This window comes from Chenopodium album, chromosome 10 (genome assembly GCF_948465745.1).
Source record: "Chenopodium album chromosome 10, dcCheAlbu1.1, whole genome shotgun sequence".
NCBI lineage: Eukaryota > Viridiplantae > Streptophyta > Magnoliopsida > Caryophyllales > Amaranthaceae > Chenopodium > Chenopodium album.
The window spans coordinates 61,959,698-61,973,702 of record NC_137843.1 but is presented as its reverse complement, the minus strand read 5'-3'; the positions used below and the strand labels follow the sequence as shown (position 1 = coordinate 61,973,702).

The 14,005-nt window shown below is 37.1% G+C and overlaps 3 protein-coding genes across 4 annotated transcripts; all 3 read right to left on the bottom strand.

Moving 5' to 3' along the window:
* Positions 1-324: 324 nt before the first annotated feature.
* LOC145562846 (putative disease resistance protein RGA1) lies at positions 325-4,790 on the bottom strand. 2 transcript variants are annotated; one of them, XM_081623254.1, is made up of 3 exons: positions 1,930-4,790; positions 1,134-1,732; positions 325-888 (listed from the first exon to the last, which is right to left on the bottom strand). In XM_081623254.1, the coding sequence occupies exons 1-2, from the start codon at positions 4,575-4,577 to the stop codon at positions 1,669-1,671; spliced, it is 2,712 nt and encodes a 903-aa protein (XP_081479380.1). In that variant the 5' UTR covers positions 4,578-4,790; the 3' UTR covers positions 325-888; positions 1,134-1,668. The 2 variants fall into 2 exon arrangements, with proteins under 2 accessions (XP_081479380.1, XP_081479382.1); XM_081623256.1 differs by lacking the exon at positions 325-888 and having other exon boundaries at positions 1,694-1,798; positions 1,930-4,789.
* A 1,166-nt stretch (positions 4,791-5,956) lies between these two features.
* On the bottom strand, positions 5,957-9,914 carry LOC145562845 (transketolase, chloroplastic-like). Its single transcript, XM_081623253.1, has 7 exons — positions 9,407-9,914; positions 8,558-8,648; positions 8,274-8,379; positions 7,890-8,172; positions 7,518-7,666; positions 7,289-7,442; positions 5,957-7,211 (listed from the first exon to the last, which is right to left on the bottom strand). The coding sequence occupies exons 1-7, from the start codon at positions 9,878-9,880 to the stop codon at positions 6,252-6,254; spliced, it is 2,217 nt and encodes a 738-aa protein (XP_081479379.1). The 5' UTR covers positions 9,881-9,914; the 3' UTR covers positions 5,957-6,251.
* Positions 9,915-11,130: 1,216 nt separating this feature from the next.
* LOC145562844 (small ribosomal subunit protein uS10y) lies at positions 11,131-13,241 on the bottom strand. Its single transcript, XM_081623252.1, has 4 exons — positions 13,088-13,241; positions 12,873-13,006; positions 11,952-12,065; positions 11,131-11,522 (listed from the first exon to the last, which is right to left on the bottom strand). Exons 2-4 carry the CDS (start codon positions 12,979-12,981, stop codon positions 11,380-11,382), a joined length of 366 nt encoding a protein of 121 aa, XP_081479378.1. The 5' UTR covers positions 12,982-13,006; positions 13,088-13,241; the 3' UTR covers positions 11,131-11,379.
* Between the last annotated feature and the right edge of the window lie 764 nt (positions 13,242-14,005).

Below are 14,005 nucleotides of genomic sequence, written 5' to 3'. Positions count from 1 at the left end.
AGATTACACACTCATGGCAGTGAGGATGGGAAGGTGGGTATGAAATACACTGTCCAACACACGGCCAGTAGATGCATTGGCAAGTGTTACATAAATAGACAGTTGGAAACCTTGGAAGCCCTGATGATCAACTTTCAAATGGTTTTATTTGATTGATTTAATCAGAAAAAAAATATGGGTTGTCATTAATATTGGGAATCAAATAATATATATCAGAGCAGGTTCACAGCAAAGAAGTAGACGCGCCTGATCCTATACATTACAGTCACTCATCAGTTGCCTATAATAATTCAAAAGATGAACATATATATATAATGATCTAAATGAAACAAACCATAGCTGTTTTATTTTTATTATTCATAAAAGAGAAAATTGAATTAAGAATCTTACAAAAGATTTAATGGTTACAATTCCCACAAGAGCCAAGATACAGAGAAAAATGTGAAAACCTCTCAATTTCCTAAAGAAATAGACATACAAGGGAAAACCAATGATGCTTTTTCCCAAAAAAAGCTGCAGATAAGAGATCATCGATGCAGTAACTAACAGAAACAATGCTACAATGCCTTAAGCAGTTAAGCGTATTAGCTCAGGCCTGAAATGATAATTTTCAGCTTGTCTGTATATATACATTTGAAGAATGACACTGCAAGTTCTGTTTGAATGACAAAGAATTGGTGATTGCTATCTTCAGTAGTACAGCTGCATTTGTGTACTGTTATATCAAGTCACTGCAGAAATTGGCTACAAATGGAATGTGATTCAGAACAGCAACCCCTCGGGGAATTCAAGTCGTGTTTTTTTTTTTTTTTCGCAGATAATCAACATCTGGTCATCTCAGACTGTTATCAGCAAGACTCAGAAGTCAGAACCTTATAACCTTAGTTCCTGAGACACAGAAATCTTATGTTAAGTGAAAGAAATTTAGGGGCTGCATCTAGTTAAACAAACAGCTTGTTATTTTCTGAAAGAAATAAAACAAAACTTAAACACAGTATTGGAAGATCAACACTTGGTGTTTTTAAATTAGCTGTAATTTTGTGAAGGGACAGAAAACCAAAGAACGATAGCTTTATGTCTGTTAGGCATAAAAATGAATATAAATACAGTAAATAGTCGGTGCAATGACTTACAATTTGAGGGATGTGTTGAATTTTGGGACGGTCCTCTCCATCAGGTTCTTTGCATCTTTTAAATAGGTTCGGGCAATGTTTTATGGAAAGTCTCTGGAGGGAGGTGAGTGTCCGCATTGCTTCTGGTATTGATTTGAGGGCACCACAGTCACGTATGTGCAGGCTTTGAAGAGAAGACAAACTGCTTATCCATTCTGGGAGGGCTGTCAATTTGCCACAATCATAAATGTTGAGGGCTTTGAGGGAGGTCAAATACTGCATCCCCTTTGGCAAACTAGTCCATTTGAAGAAACCTAAATGCAAGGAGCGGAGGCTTTGAGGAAAAGATTTCCAAAGCATCATGTTGTCATCTTCTTCTTCATACAAGTCCGAGCTGTAGAGAAGGTTGCTGCTGCCTACTAATGTGATTTTCTCCAGAGCACTGAAATGCTGCAAACCTGTTCCTCCAGCCAGTCTGTTCAGTCTATTTATATCTTTAATAAATAGATCTTGCAAAGAAGATGCGCATCTCTGAAATGCCTCTCCAACTTCTGATTCATTCTCCCTCTCTTGAACTCCTCCTCCTGTTATGCTGAGATGAGTAAGACTTTTTGTGGGCACTGATTTAATAATGCTCACATTGTCAGTACGCAGGAACCAGAATTTGACACTGACAGAAGTATCATCTGCTGTTTTTAATATTTGAAATTTTTTACTATTGTTCAATTTCAGCTTTTCAAGGTTTGGACAATGAGGAATTAACGTCAGGTTTGGGCAATCGTAGATATTTAATTCGGATACAGAGGGAAATCTCCACCTGGAATTCAAGCCGTGATTATCATCAGCTGATGGCTCCTCCTTCCACCAACCCTTCAATTTATCCATTTTGTGAAAACGAAGTATTTTAAGGGAAGGGAAGAATGTTGCTAATTCTGCATTTGTTGCTTCATTGTCATTTCTTATGCTTGTATTCTCCATGTACTCCAAGCTATCCAAATATTCAAGTACCAGTAATTTCAGATGAGGCAGTTTACTTAGCACTGGCATCTCCATCAAGTTTCTACATCGATGAAACCAGATATTGACAAGACGCGATAGGGAGACTGCCCAGTTACTCTCTGTTCTCCCCCACTTTGGAATTGTTGTACCCTGGTAATCGCGCATGTAAAATCCCTTGAGATTTGAAGGTGGCTCCAGAACTTCCAACACAGCTTCATGTCTCATACATCCACCCTGTTTCTTACTAAAAATGATTTCGATGCTGGTGAGATATTTCATGCTCTTCAGATACCCTCCCTCTACCCCGTTATTCATGCCCTCCACTTTTCTATTAGTATAATATTCACCGATTATAATATTGATGGATTCCTTTAAGTTGATGAGAGGTTTTAGGGCTTTCAGCTCGTCAACATCACTTGAATTTCTGTTACCCACCACAAAGTATGTAAGCACTCTAAGACTACTTAGCTTATCCAAGCCTGAAGGCATACCACTTATGCTAGAAGGATAAGAAAATACATCAAAATGCCAAAGGTTAACCAGTTTGCTAAAATCTTTTGGCAACTCCCTTAAATTACAGCAATCGCGTAAATTTAAAGTCTGCAAATTATGCAGCCTTGTAATTGCATCAGGAAGTATCTCCAAACTACTATTATGAGACAGGTCAAGAAACCTTAAATGCAACAGATTACCTATTGAATCGGGCAAGATTTCAAAGTGCAATTTTGACAAATCAAGCGCCCTTAGGCACAACCACTTGTCAGTAAGAGTATCCACTGGAGGTTTATTAAAACTCGCATTGATGTATGAACGAATCTTATTGCTACATGAAGAGATCATTTTTGGACATAATATACCATGACCAACATATCGTATATGACGTATTTTATCACCGATTTTATCCGTCATAGCAGTCACTACACGGGCCTCCTCCTTCCCCACTTCTTGAGCAACATCATGCATCAAGTCATGGATCTTAATTGAATAAATATCACCACATTCATTTGTCATGACATCTTGAAAGAAACATCTCCGTAACAAAATTACAAAATGTTCCTCCGCAGCATCATCTATACTTTGACCTCCTTCTAATGGCACAATGTATCCTTGTGCCATCCAAAGTTCAATTAATACACGCTTCTTTATTACATAATCCTTTGGAAACACTGCACAATAACTGAAACAACTCTTCAACGAGGATTCTAGATTGTGGTAGCTGAGCATTAATATAGACATAATCCTATTATTGCCTTCACCATTTGTGGCTAGTCCGCTCTGTTCAAACGACTCCCACTTTCGTATGTCTTGCCCAAACAAAAGACTTCCTACCACCTTTATAGCTAAAGGAACGTTATGACACTTTGCAACAATCTTCTTCCCAATCTCAACCAACTCACCATGACTTTCTTGCTGACATCCACTGCTAAATGCCGACATCTTAAACAACTCCCACGAATCCTCTTGAGATAACCCTTGTAATTTATAGGCATTCTCATCCCCTATTATAGCTGCTGTAGTCTCTGAACGTGTAGTTATCACAATCCTACTCCCCCCTTGACCCAACATCAAGAACTTCTTCAAAGCAAGCCAATTCTCACGGTCCTCATTCCATACATCATCAAGAACAAGGAAGAACTTTTTTCCTCGCAATTGATCTTGAAATCGGTTTTGCACCAATTCCATTGTAGAGCTACCATCAATCTTACAATGAGTAACCAATTCAATAATCTTACAAAGGATTGCTTTCACATCAAATATCTCCCCATCTTGATCAGAGACACAAACCCATAACCTCAAATCCGGAAACTCACTCTTTACCTTATCATCATTAAACACAAGTTGAGCAAGAGCGATTTTTCCCAACCCTCCCATTCCCACAATAGTCAGGAAACAAAAATCTTCCTTCATACTAGGATTTAGCAACATATCTATGATCGTCTCCTTATCCTTATCCCTCCCAATAATATCATTCACGTGTAAATACGAACAAGTTTCCTCCCTTCTCCTACAAATAGGCTTATAGTCAACTTTAAACCCAAACTTAGTGTGCCTATCAACTATCTCATCTAACTGCTTCTTAATCTCCTTAACCTTACTAGACATCTTGTAAGCTTGACCCATCTTCTTTTTCTTAGAAGAAAAGAAACGATGCAGCTTTTCAGAGAACTTACCACCCTTGTTGGCATTGCCATCGATCTGTTTCAGCTCAGCAAGAGTGAGAAACTCATCGAACAAGTCGTCGGCATCATAAACAACATCCTTGTGGTCCTCGATGTAGCCTCGTTCTGCCTTGGTGAGCTCTCGCTTGGACTCGGCATCAAGGAGCACATTCTTGATGGTGGTTACAGTTTTGTGAAGGTCTTCAAGCTGAGATTTGTAACCCCACATATCGCATATCTCTTTAATGATCTCACTGCTAATCACTTCTATGAGTTTCTCAGCAAGCGAGATTCCGAGTTCAGCCATTGGGTTTTTGGTAAAGATTTCAGAGTGAAGAACAGATGATGGAGTGGACAGTGGAGAAAGATAGTAAGAGTAATGGTGACCACAGCTTGATTGATTACTCCCTATATTTTGGATGAGTTTTGAGTGGCCATAATTTTATTGTGGCCATTGTATCGTAGCCCTTCAGTTTTATTAACAATCGTAAACCGTTGATATGGTTTATTTTGTATTTTATTTTTTTTAAAAAAATGTTAAACAAAAAAAAATTAAAAAGTTATCACATTCTTATCAGTTTTCTGTTTTATATCCTTTTTTGTTTATCAAGTTTTTTTCCTTTACTTCTTTTCAATTGTTTCCTTTTATTTATATGAATTTATGATTTAATACCGTATCACTAAGCGCAAAAGGCAAATAAAAATAGTGGATCCACAATAACATTGTGACAAACTGACAATTAAGTTATCCCATTGTAAAAATGGAACTTGCAAATGGACCTAAATGATAAAATTGGTCCAAAACCCAGAGTGGACCAGTTTGGAAAATTTTTAAATGTTTTTAAACATTATGCAAAAAAAAAAAAAAAAAAGGGTATTATTTGTAATATTTTAAAATTTTCTTTGTTGTAGCTTTTCAAAAATTAAAAAAAAAAAAAATCTTTGTTGTAAATAATACTTTCTTTATCCTTTATATTACTTGCAACATTTAGACATTTTCTACTCATATTTTATGTTACATTGTTGTAAATAATATGAAACGGAGGTAGTATATGGAGTTTATCATACTCGTAGTTGAGATTATTTACTCACCGACATCCTAATTGTTGTTTAGAAATAAGTACCCCCTCCGTTTTTAAATACTTGCTCTACTTTTCTTTTCCGGCCGTTTTTAAATAGTTGCTCCATTTCCTTTTTTAAAAAGCTTTTACAATATTTAATTCATTTCTCACATTTAGTGAACCCAACATAATACTCTCTCTCATCCTATTCTTTCACTACTTTTGATTTTTATAATTTTTTATTCTCTCAACTACCTCACTACCTCCATATGAAAAATTGAACAAGTATTTAAAAACGGAGGGAGTACACAGTAATTTGTATGTAGAAACTACGAGTACTGATTAAGACTTCTCCAAAATTACTCCGTATTAGTGAAGAGTCTGAAGACCTTGTCAAAACTCAGAAGTCACTGCAAAAACCAGAAGTTCTTGGCACAAGAAGTTTCTTAAGTACGAGGCAAAATAAAAGAGCATAAGATTCTAACATTAACATGAAGTACTTTTAATAAGGAATTACTGTGATGCACATCAACAAACCACACATATATCATAGAAAGAAACGAGGTTGAATAAGCAGCCATATCTCAAGAAAACAAGTCCTAATTGAATGGGAAGAGAAAACTGCTTCACATAATCAGCATCACTGTCATTGTTCCTTATTAGAAAATATGCTGTCCATACTTTAACATTGAATGCAAGATTTTAAATACAAATCAACAAACACTCTTACTGTAAGAAGCCTTAGAAATTCATCTTGACAAATGGAACGATCAAATCCGCTTTCTTTACAGTAACTAATTTTTTCTTTTTTCGGATTTACTGTAATACAGTACTCACTAGATTGACCAGGGAGCCTTGTCTACTTGATCAGTTAACAAAAATGGAAAACAGGAGGCAAAAAGAATCTGCAGCACCGTGGCCTAACAAACTGATTTTGCCGCTTCAATAACTGCCTCGGCTGTGATTCCATACTCCTTGTATATTATTCCTGCTGGTGCACTAGCTCCAAACTTGTCAATACCGATGGCCTTCCCCTTTGATCCCACAATCTTGTGCCATCCGAAGGTTGATCCTGCCTCAATGCTTACTCTTGCTGTAACATCTGCAGGAAGGACACTCTCCTTGTATTCATCAGATTGCTGTTCAAACAACTCCCAAGACACAAACGATACAACTCTGACAGATTTTCCTTCTTTTCTTAGCTCGTCACCAGCTTTGGCAGCAATTTCCAGCTCTGAACCAGTTCCAATCAGAATAACATCAGGCTTGTTGCCTGAAGAGTTGTCTGAGATGGTGTACCCTCCCTTTGCAACTCCTTCAATGGATGTTCCTGGCAAGTTAGGAAGCTTTTGCCTAGAAAGAGCAAGAATGGATGGTGTCTTTCTATTTTCAACAGCAACCTTGTATGAACCAGCAGTCTCGTTACCATCAGCTGGGCGGAGCATTAGGATGTTGGGCATGGCACGGAAACTTGCCAAGTGCTCGATGGGTTGATGGGTGGGTCCATCTTCTCCAAGCCCAATAGAGTCATGGGTCATAACATAGATGACTCCAGATTCTGACAAGGCAGAGATCCTCATTGCTCCTCTCATGTAGTCAGTGAACACAAAGAAGGTAGCACAGTAAGGGATTAGCCCTGGACTGTGAAGGGCAATTCCATTGCAAATGGCTCCCATTCCATGCTCTCTAACACCAAAACGAACATTTCTTTCTTCCGGTGTGTCCTTTTGGAAGTCTCCGAACATTTTTAGTAAGGTCATGTTTGAAGATGCAAGATCTGCACTACCACCAAGAAGTCCTGGAAGAACCTTTGCAAGGGCGTTTAAGCATTGCTGCGACAGGTTTCTGGTTGCATCACCTGGGGTCTCAGGTGTGTAAGTCTGCGAAAAGAAAGTAAACAATTCTATGAGTCTAGCAATTTGAGCTAGGAATAAAAGATAATTAAGTAGCTACTCACAGGAAGAGCTTTCTCCCAACCAGCAGGCAATTCACCGGTAATGATTGACTTGAACTCAGCTGCTTCTGTAGGATACTTCTTCTCATACTCTGCAAACTTGGAAGTCCACTCAGCTTCCAAGGAGGCTCCCTCAGGGGTATGGCGGCTCCAGTGCCTGCGGAATCAGGAAATTATAAGTTGGATAGCAATAATTAAATCAAAAGGTGTGAAATGCAATCGTGTTGCTTACTTCTTCACTTCCTCTGGAACGTGGAATGGCTCGTAAGGCCAGCCAAGATTCTGCCTTGTAGCCTCAACTTCCTTAGAACCCAATGCACTTCCGTGCACACTGTATGAGTTTGACTTGTTGGGAGACCCAAAACCAATAGTGGTAGTAACCTGCATTAACAAAATGGTTAAATCATCTGTCTCAGGTATCTCTACAAAACATAAAAATATAAAATATACACTCATTGTCTTGAAAAATAAGCTGGTAGTTTTCATTCCAACAGCTAAAACACTAATGTTCACATAAGAATGAATGTAGAATAATGCAATAAACCAAATATAGAATACAATAAAAGAGCAAAGCCTTAAAAGTTGCAATTAATATAATGGAGACCTTGATCAAAGTGGGTTTGTCCTTGACAGACTGAGCTTCCTTGATAGCAGCACGAATTTCATCGTAACCAGTGTTACCATTCTTCACCCAAATAACATGCCAGCCAAGGGCCTCAAACCTCAAATCAACACTCTCAGTGAATGCAATGGCAGTGTCGCCATCAATAGAAATGTGATTATCATCATACAGGGCAATCAATTTTCCAAGCCCCCAGTGACCAGCAAGCGAGCAAGCTTCCTGGGCAATTCCTTCCATCTGGCAACCATCACCAAGAATGCAGTATCTGAAAGTTCAAAGATTATAAGTAAAATTATACATGCAGAAGTAATCTGAACAGAATCAAAAGCACAAATTAGCAGAGCAAAAAAAAAAGAAAGGCTTTACGTGTAATGATCAACGATTTCAGCATCAGGTTTGTTGAATCGAGCAGCCAGATGCTTCTCTGCAAGAGCCAAACCAACAGCATTGGCTATACCCTGACCAAGTGGCCCTGCATAATGTGAAATGCAATGAGTTTACCAACAGCATTAACATTAACCAATTCATTGTATTGAGACTATTCGTAAAAGTTAATAACAGCAAACAACAAGATCTGTTCATCGGTGTTATAAACATGAGTTTCACTCATTGATAGTATATTACATTAAACAAATTAACAAGAGGCCAACCAGTTGTAACTTCAACTCCAGGTGTCTCGAAATTCTCTGGATGTCCGGGAATTCTGCTTCCCCATTGGCGGAAAGTCTTCAAATCCTCTTCCTGTTACAGAGTTCATATAATGTACTAACAGTCAGAAAACACTTGTACATGACTATATGAATCATAGGTTTATGGGGCTGATTAAAAACATACTTTCTCTGTTCCATATAAACTATCATGTAATACACACAAGTTTACAGAGTAAATTTCAGACAAATAATAATGCATATACAACCATATAATCTAAACTAATAAATAATGGTGAATTGATATTATCAAGGGAGCATCAATTAGGCAAAATGACCCTTCCGACTTTCTAATGATAGACAAATTACTGGTAATTAAACTGATTATTCTAATTGAGTAAATTCCCACATCCCAGCAAGCTTATGGTTTAGCCTTTCACTAATTTATCAATTAAATGGGCTACTTCATCAGTGTAAAATTACTAAATTTATGGTTGAAATTCCAAGATTAAAAAATTAAAAGCAATTTAAGATAAACCAAAATACAAGTACATGATCATAACCCCAAACCTCTCAAGGAGGTCATGATGTAAAGTTTTTTCACTTAGGCAAGCTTAGCTAGATTTTAGTCACATCATCCCAACTCTATGATTAAGGATATGACATAATTTTACAAACGACCCTTCATAGTACTTGTTACATTTCTATCATCAGATCACATAATTAGTAGCATGATGGAAAATTAATTATGAAACAATCATTTTAAAAGTACATACAGCTTCTTATACAAATAATTAGCAAAATTAACATTATAAGAGAAAAATCAAATTAAATCATAGGCAGAGGACTAACCAAGACACTGTCATAGCCAGCAAGATGAAGAAGAGCATACTGAAGCATACAACCATGACCAGCAGAGAGAACAAAGCGGTCACGGTTAAACCAATACGGGTTCTTCGGGTTATACCTCATGATCTCATCATACAATATATGTCCCATGGGAGCACATCCCATAGGCAAACCCGGGTGACCAGAGTTAGCCTTTTCAACAGCATCAATAGCCAAGAACCTTATGGTGTTGACAGACTTTTCGATAAGTTGATCAGTGTCTGTTGACTCCAACGCTTCCACAGCTGCAGCCCTCACAACGGTTGCACGAGGCGCAGCACGCCTCCTCCTAGAGGAGGATGACTTAAGGAGCACTCCATTGACCTTAGAGGATGTAGGGACAATAAGGGATGAAGTAGGGGTGGTTGTAAGGTGTGTTTTTGGGTGCGAAAGGAGTGTTTGATGAGATAGTGTGCTAAGAGAAGAAGAAGCTGCCATTGATATTGGTTTTGGATAATGAAAATGGCAATCTTACTTCTTTCTCTCTTGAAAGAAGATAGGATAAAAGAGTGGAAGATGAGAGTGTTAGTTTGTTGGAGAGGAGAGTATTATGAGAGGATGAGGAGAAAGAAGTGGGGTCCAATAAATCTTGTTTTGAAATATGTATGGCCGTTGATAGGAGGAGGAATGATGGCCGTTGGATTAGGGAAGGGGTGAATCTTGGACGTTGGTTGTGGGTAGGAAATGATAGGCTTGGTTTTTATTTTAGAAAAGTTTTAAGAAAAAATCTTTATTTTCACAAGGGAAAGAACAAAAAAAAATCAAGGCAAGAGAAATAGCCAACCACGAATAGTTGATCATAAAAAGGAATCATAAAGGTGAATATGCCTCATCCCATACCATTTTACAAGTGGAATATCTATAATTCATGGTATATTGGTATGTTAATGTCGTATTTGTGTCAAAACATACGGATTTTATGCATAGGATGATACGAAATTTAACCTGACCCTGTAACAAGGGTGACAAACAGACATCTTTGCGATTCAAACATGATAAAACGTATTAGTTCATTTCAATCTTTGTATGTTGGATTTATGAGAGGGGAGCCACAAACATTAGAGACAAATCTTTATACTAGTTTAAATTCACGGTTTTCAGTTAGTATTCGTTACTACTGTTTGTGTGTGTGTGAGGGGGGGGGGGGGGGGGGGGGGGGGGGGGGAGGGGAACGGCAGACTTCAATCCCATAATATGCGCAATAGCAAACTCTCTTCAGTGCAATAACTCTATAAATGGATGGACTTGAACTGTTGCTAAATCATCAATCTTTAGGATTCTAGAATCTGTGCTTGCTAATAAAACATTACAGTTTTTTACTGTCAGACTAATACTACCGATTTCAAGTCAATTCAGTTCTATCTTTCGATCAAAACATTAACAATTATATCATGTATCATTTGTTGATTCTTATCTCCGATGTACTGCCAAAAGCCTAAACAAAGTTCTTCAATGTTTTTAAACTTCACAATCGCTCAAGAGTAGCACGAGTAGAACAGTAACATTAAAAAAAAATTATGTAACAATGAAGTTATCCCATCCAAAACAGAGGCCGCTCCTACAGCATCATATAATCATCTTAGTCTTACAAGAAGTAAATGAAAATCCAACTCATTTGATATCTCAGCTCCTCAGAACACAAACAACTGAACAAGTGCTTACATTAGATATCATACAACACAAGCCACTTCAGAGTAACCAACAAAATTTTGATATTGATAATGTAGCCATACTTAAATGGGAGAGTTCTATAGATAAAGCATTACCAAATAACGCATGTTCAATGCCTTCAAAAACATGATAAGATTGATAACATTAATAACTAAATGAAAATATCTCTTCAAACAAACAATTCAGTTATCTCCAAAATCCCGAGTAAGATGGCACCACTATATATGAAGACAACTAACAAAAGCCCTAAAGCATAAGCAGAACATCTAAGAGTCTGCAATTGTAACCTCAACCTCAACACCAGGTTCAATGGTGATAGATGTAATCTGCTTGACCACATCTGGGGAGCTGAAGAGGTCGATGACTCTCTTGTGGACACGCAACTCAAATCGGTCCCAGGTGTTGGTTCCTGCAAGATAAGAACAAGGCAAAATTGAAATTATAGACAGAAAATGTGCTAAAAAGAACATCCTACAAGGACTCAACAGGTATATAGACAGCATCACACTAAAATTCCCTCAACACATCTACCTTACAATTGCCAAGTCATATGTAGTATTTTAAGAAGAATCTATGTGTAACAAACACAAAAGTTTAATTGTTTCACAGACTGAATTAAAATCACAGGTTACAAGAAGATTTCAACTAAACAAGAAACTAGAATGATGTTATCAAGGGAGAGTAAGCAGAGAAAGACCTCTTATATTCAATAATGTAAGCAAGAATTTTCCAAAACATTCCAACAACATCAAAAATATCAAATCATCCATTACAATAATTATCTATGAAGTCCTGAAAGTAAAAATTATAGGATTTAGTTATAAGATTTGATACATACCTTCACCACAAGGGGTTTTCCTTGTTGTAATCTTCAGAACCTTGGTGGGCATCCTTACTGGTCCCTTGACTCTAAGACGCTTGTCCTTGGCACCACGTACAAGATCAGCACACACTGTTCAACATATCAAGCCATGCAAAATCAAATTTAGATAAAATTAACTCAAGGTAAGCATTTCTAATACTGAAAGTGAACTCAACAATCATAGAACGGCAATGCCTCAAACACACAGCTGCAACTAATTCACAGCTTAAGAGCACTAGCAAGTTACAATTCAAATGTAAATACATCACTATAGCCAAGTCTAGGGTAAGAATGTCCTGTCTCAAGTAGACATCAAATGCCTCACTTCTAAAGTTGTTTCAGTTCCCTCTAAAAAAGTTTGTTCAATTACAATTTCCAAATATCAGGTTAATCAATGAAAGCCCATCTACAAAAGACTAGTGCTAAATTAAGCGTGACAATAAACATATTATACCCAAATCTGAAGTAAACATACAAAACTAGTCGACCGAGTTAATCCATAGATGCATTGCTGCTAATTCTTCGTACTCATTTCACACGTTATGGCAATACCGACTTCAGATCATCTGTTTACCCAAAGATAATACCAACATTCCTTCGACAACTACTTACTACCCATAAATATTCAAAATTTCATCATTACATTATCACCCAAATGAACAATCTCATCAAATTCATCTAAATAACATACTACTATAAAACCCATAAAATTCAACTACTACCCAATTAATAAATGACATCAAATTCATTCAATTATACAAGCAATCAAAACCATAAGCTAAACCCTAAATCACCGCAGCTTAAACACTGATAATAATCAACAAAGCAATAAACTTGATAACAATAATTAGAACAAATTCATACAACCCAAATCAAAAACAAAAAAAAAAAGAATACCTTTCTCGAGATTCTTAACATTCTTAGAAGAAAGAGTGATTCTGATCTTGTGGGTAGGCTCAGGGGCTTCCTCCAAACCAGGCTTCGTGGGTTTCATTGGGTACGCCATTTTTGCTGCAACCTTTGCTGTTAACCTACATATAATTAGCATAAATTAGGATGAATTTTCCATTGAAATACGATGATTAGCTCATAGAAGAGAGAGAGAAGAGTACCTGAGTGAGGCTGAGAGAGGAGAGAGAAAGAGGAAGACCTAGGTTGTGCGACGGCAAAGGCAAATGGAGAGCAAAGTAAAGAAGAAAGGGTTTGTATAAATGTCACTACCAATAAAACCCTAGGTTTTCTAGTTTGGGCCTTTTTTTTTTTATTCTGGTTAATGGAGGGATGTCTATTGGGCTTTCCTAACGAAAGGGCTTCTACTATCTTTGGGTTAAGGTGAGAATCTATACTTACGGAGTATATATTAAAACCGTTCCTAAAAACGTGAATGACACTTGTTGATTTATACATAACACTTGTTGATTTATTACTAGTTTGCTTAATTATTTTATTTTAGCTTTAAAATAAAATGTGAAAATCTCATTGTCCCACATCGATGGGAGAGAATTTCATACTCTCATCATTCCCAATGGGAATGATGCTTGAGTAAGAGTTGAATAGGGCAGTACCATTGTAAAAACCCTTGAACTCATATAATTACTCGGTCGACTCATTAATTCTTTTCGTTGGTTGCTTGGGTGAAGGGTCCAGTCAAGATTAAGCTGTAATATTAATTATGCATTAACATTACTTATTGTAATATTAATTATGCATTAACATTACTGATCATAAGCGGCCTCCACCCAGGCATTCCGATCACTTGACCATACTGAATATATTAGCAATCTAATAATTTCTGAACCCACTATCAGAATAACACACTTGTTCGAAGGACACTATTCCTTTTCACATATATGATTCCTTACGTCATTATATGACCCTAAGATGTATCCCCTACAGTCTCAAGACTTTTTCCCACTAGGTCCCGTAACATCAAAACTTCCTCAAAAAGCGTGGATAATAGCCTTCAATTTTGGATTTTTTTTTTTACCTTTTTTCGCCCGGAAATAAAATTTGTCGAGATGTTTACCATG

Bases quoted from the DNA above. Each gene is read 5' to 3' on its own strand.
- LOC145562846 (XM_081623254.1), bottom strand. From the start codon at position 4,577: ATGGCTGAACTCGGAATCTCGCTTGCTGAGAAACTCATAGAAGTGATT. The intron at 1,733-1,929 runs GTGGAGATTTCC...TTATTAAATCAG, and splicing joins AATCACGGCTTGAATTCCAG to TGCCCACAAAAAGTCTTACT.
- LOC145562845 (XM_081623253.1), bottom strand. From the start codon at position 9,880: ATGGCAGCTTCTTCTTCTCTTAGCACACTATCTCATCAAACACTCCTT. The intron at 8,649-9,406 runs GTTAGTCCTCTG...ACTCTGTAACAG, and splicing joins CTGGCTATGACAGTGTCTTG to GAAGAGGATTTGAAGACTTT. The intron at 7,667-7,889 runs GTCTCCATTATA...TTGTTAATGCAG, and splicing joins ACAAACCCACTTTGATCAAG to GTTACTACCACTATTGGTTT.
- LOC145562844 (XM_081623252.1), bottom strand. From the start codon at position 12,981: ATGGCGTACCCAATGAAACCCACGAAGCCTGGTTTGGAGGAAGCCCCT. The intron at 12,066-12,872 runs GTATTCTTTTTT...TATGTTGAACAG, and splicing joins TGTTAAGAATCTCGAGAAAG to TGTGTGCTGATCTTGTACGT. The intron at 11,523-11,951 runs GTATGTATCAAA...CTTATCTTGCAG, and splicing joins GAAAACCCCTTGTGGTGAAG to GAACCAACACCTGGGACCGA.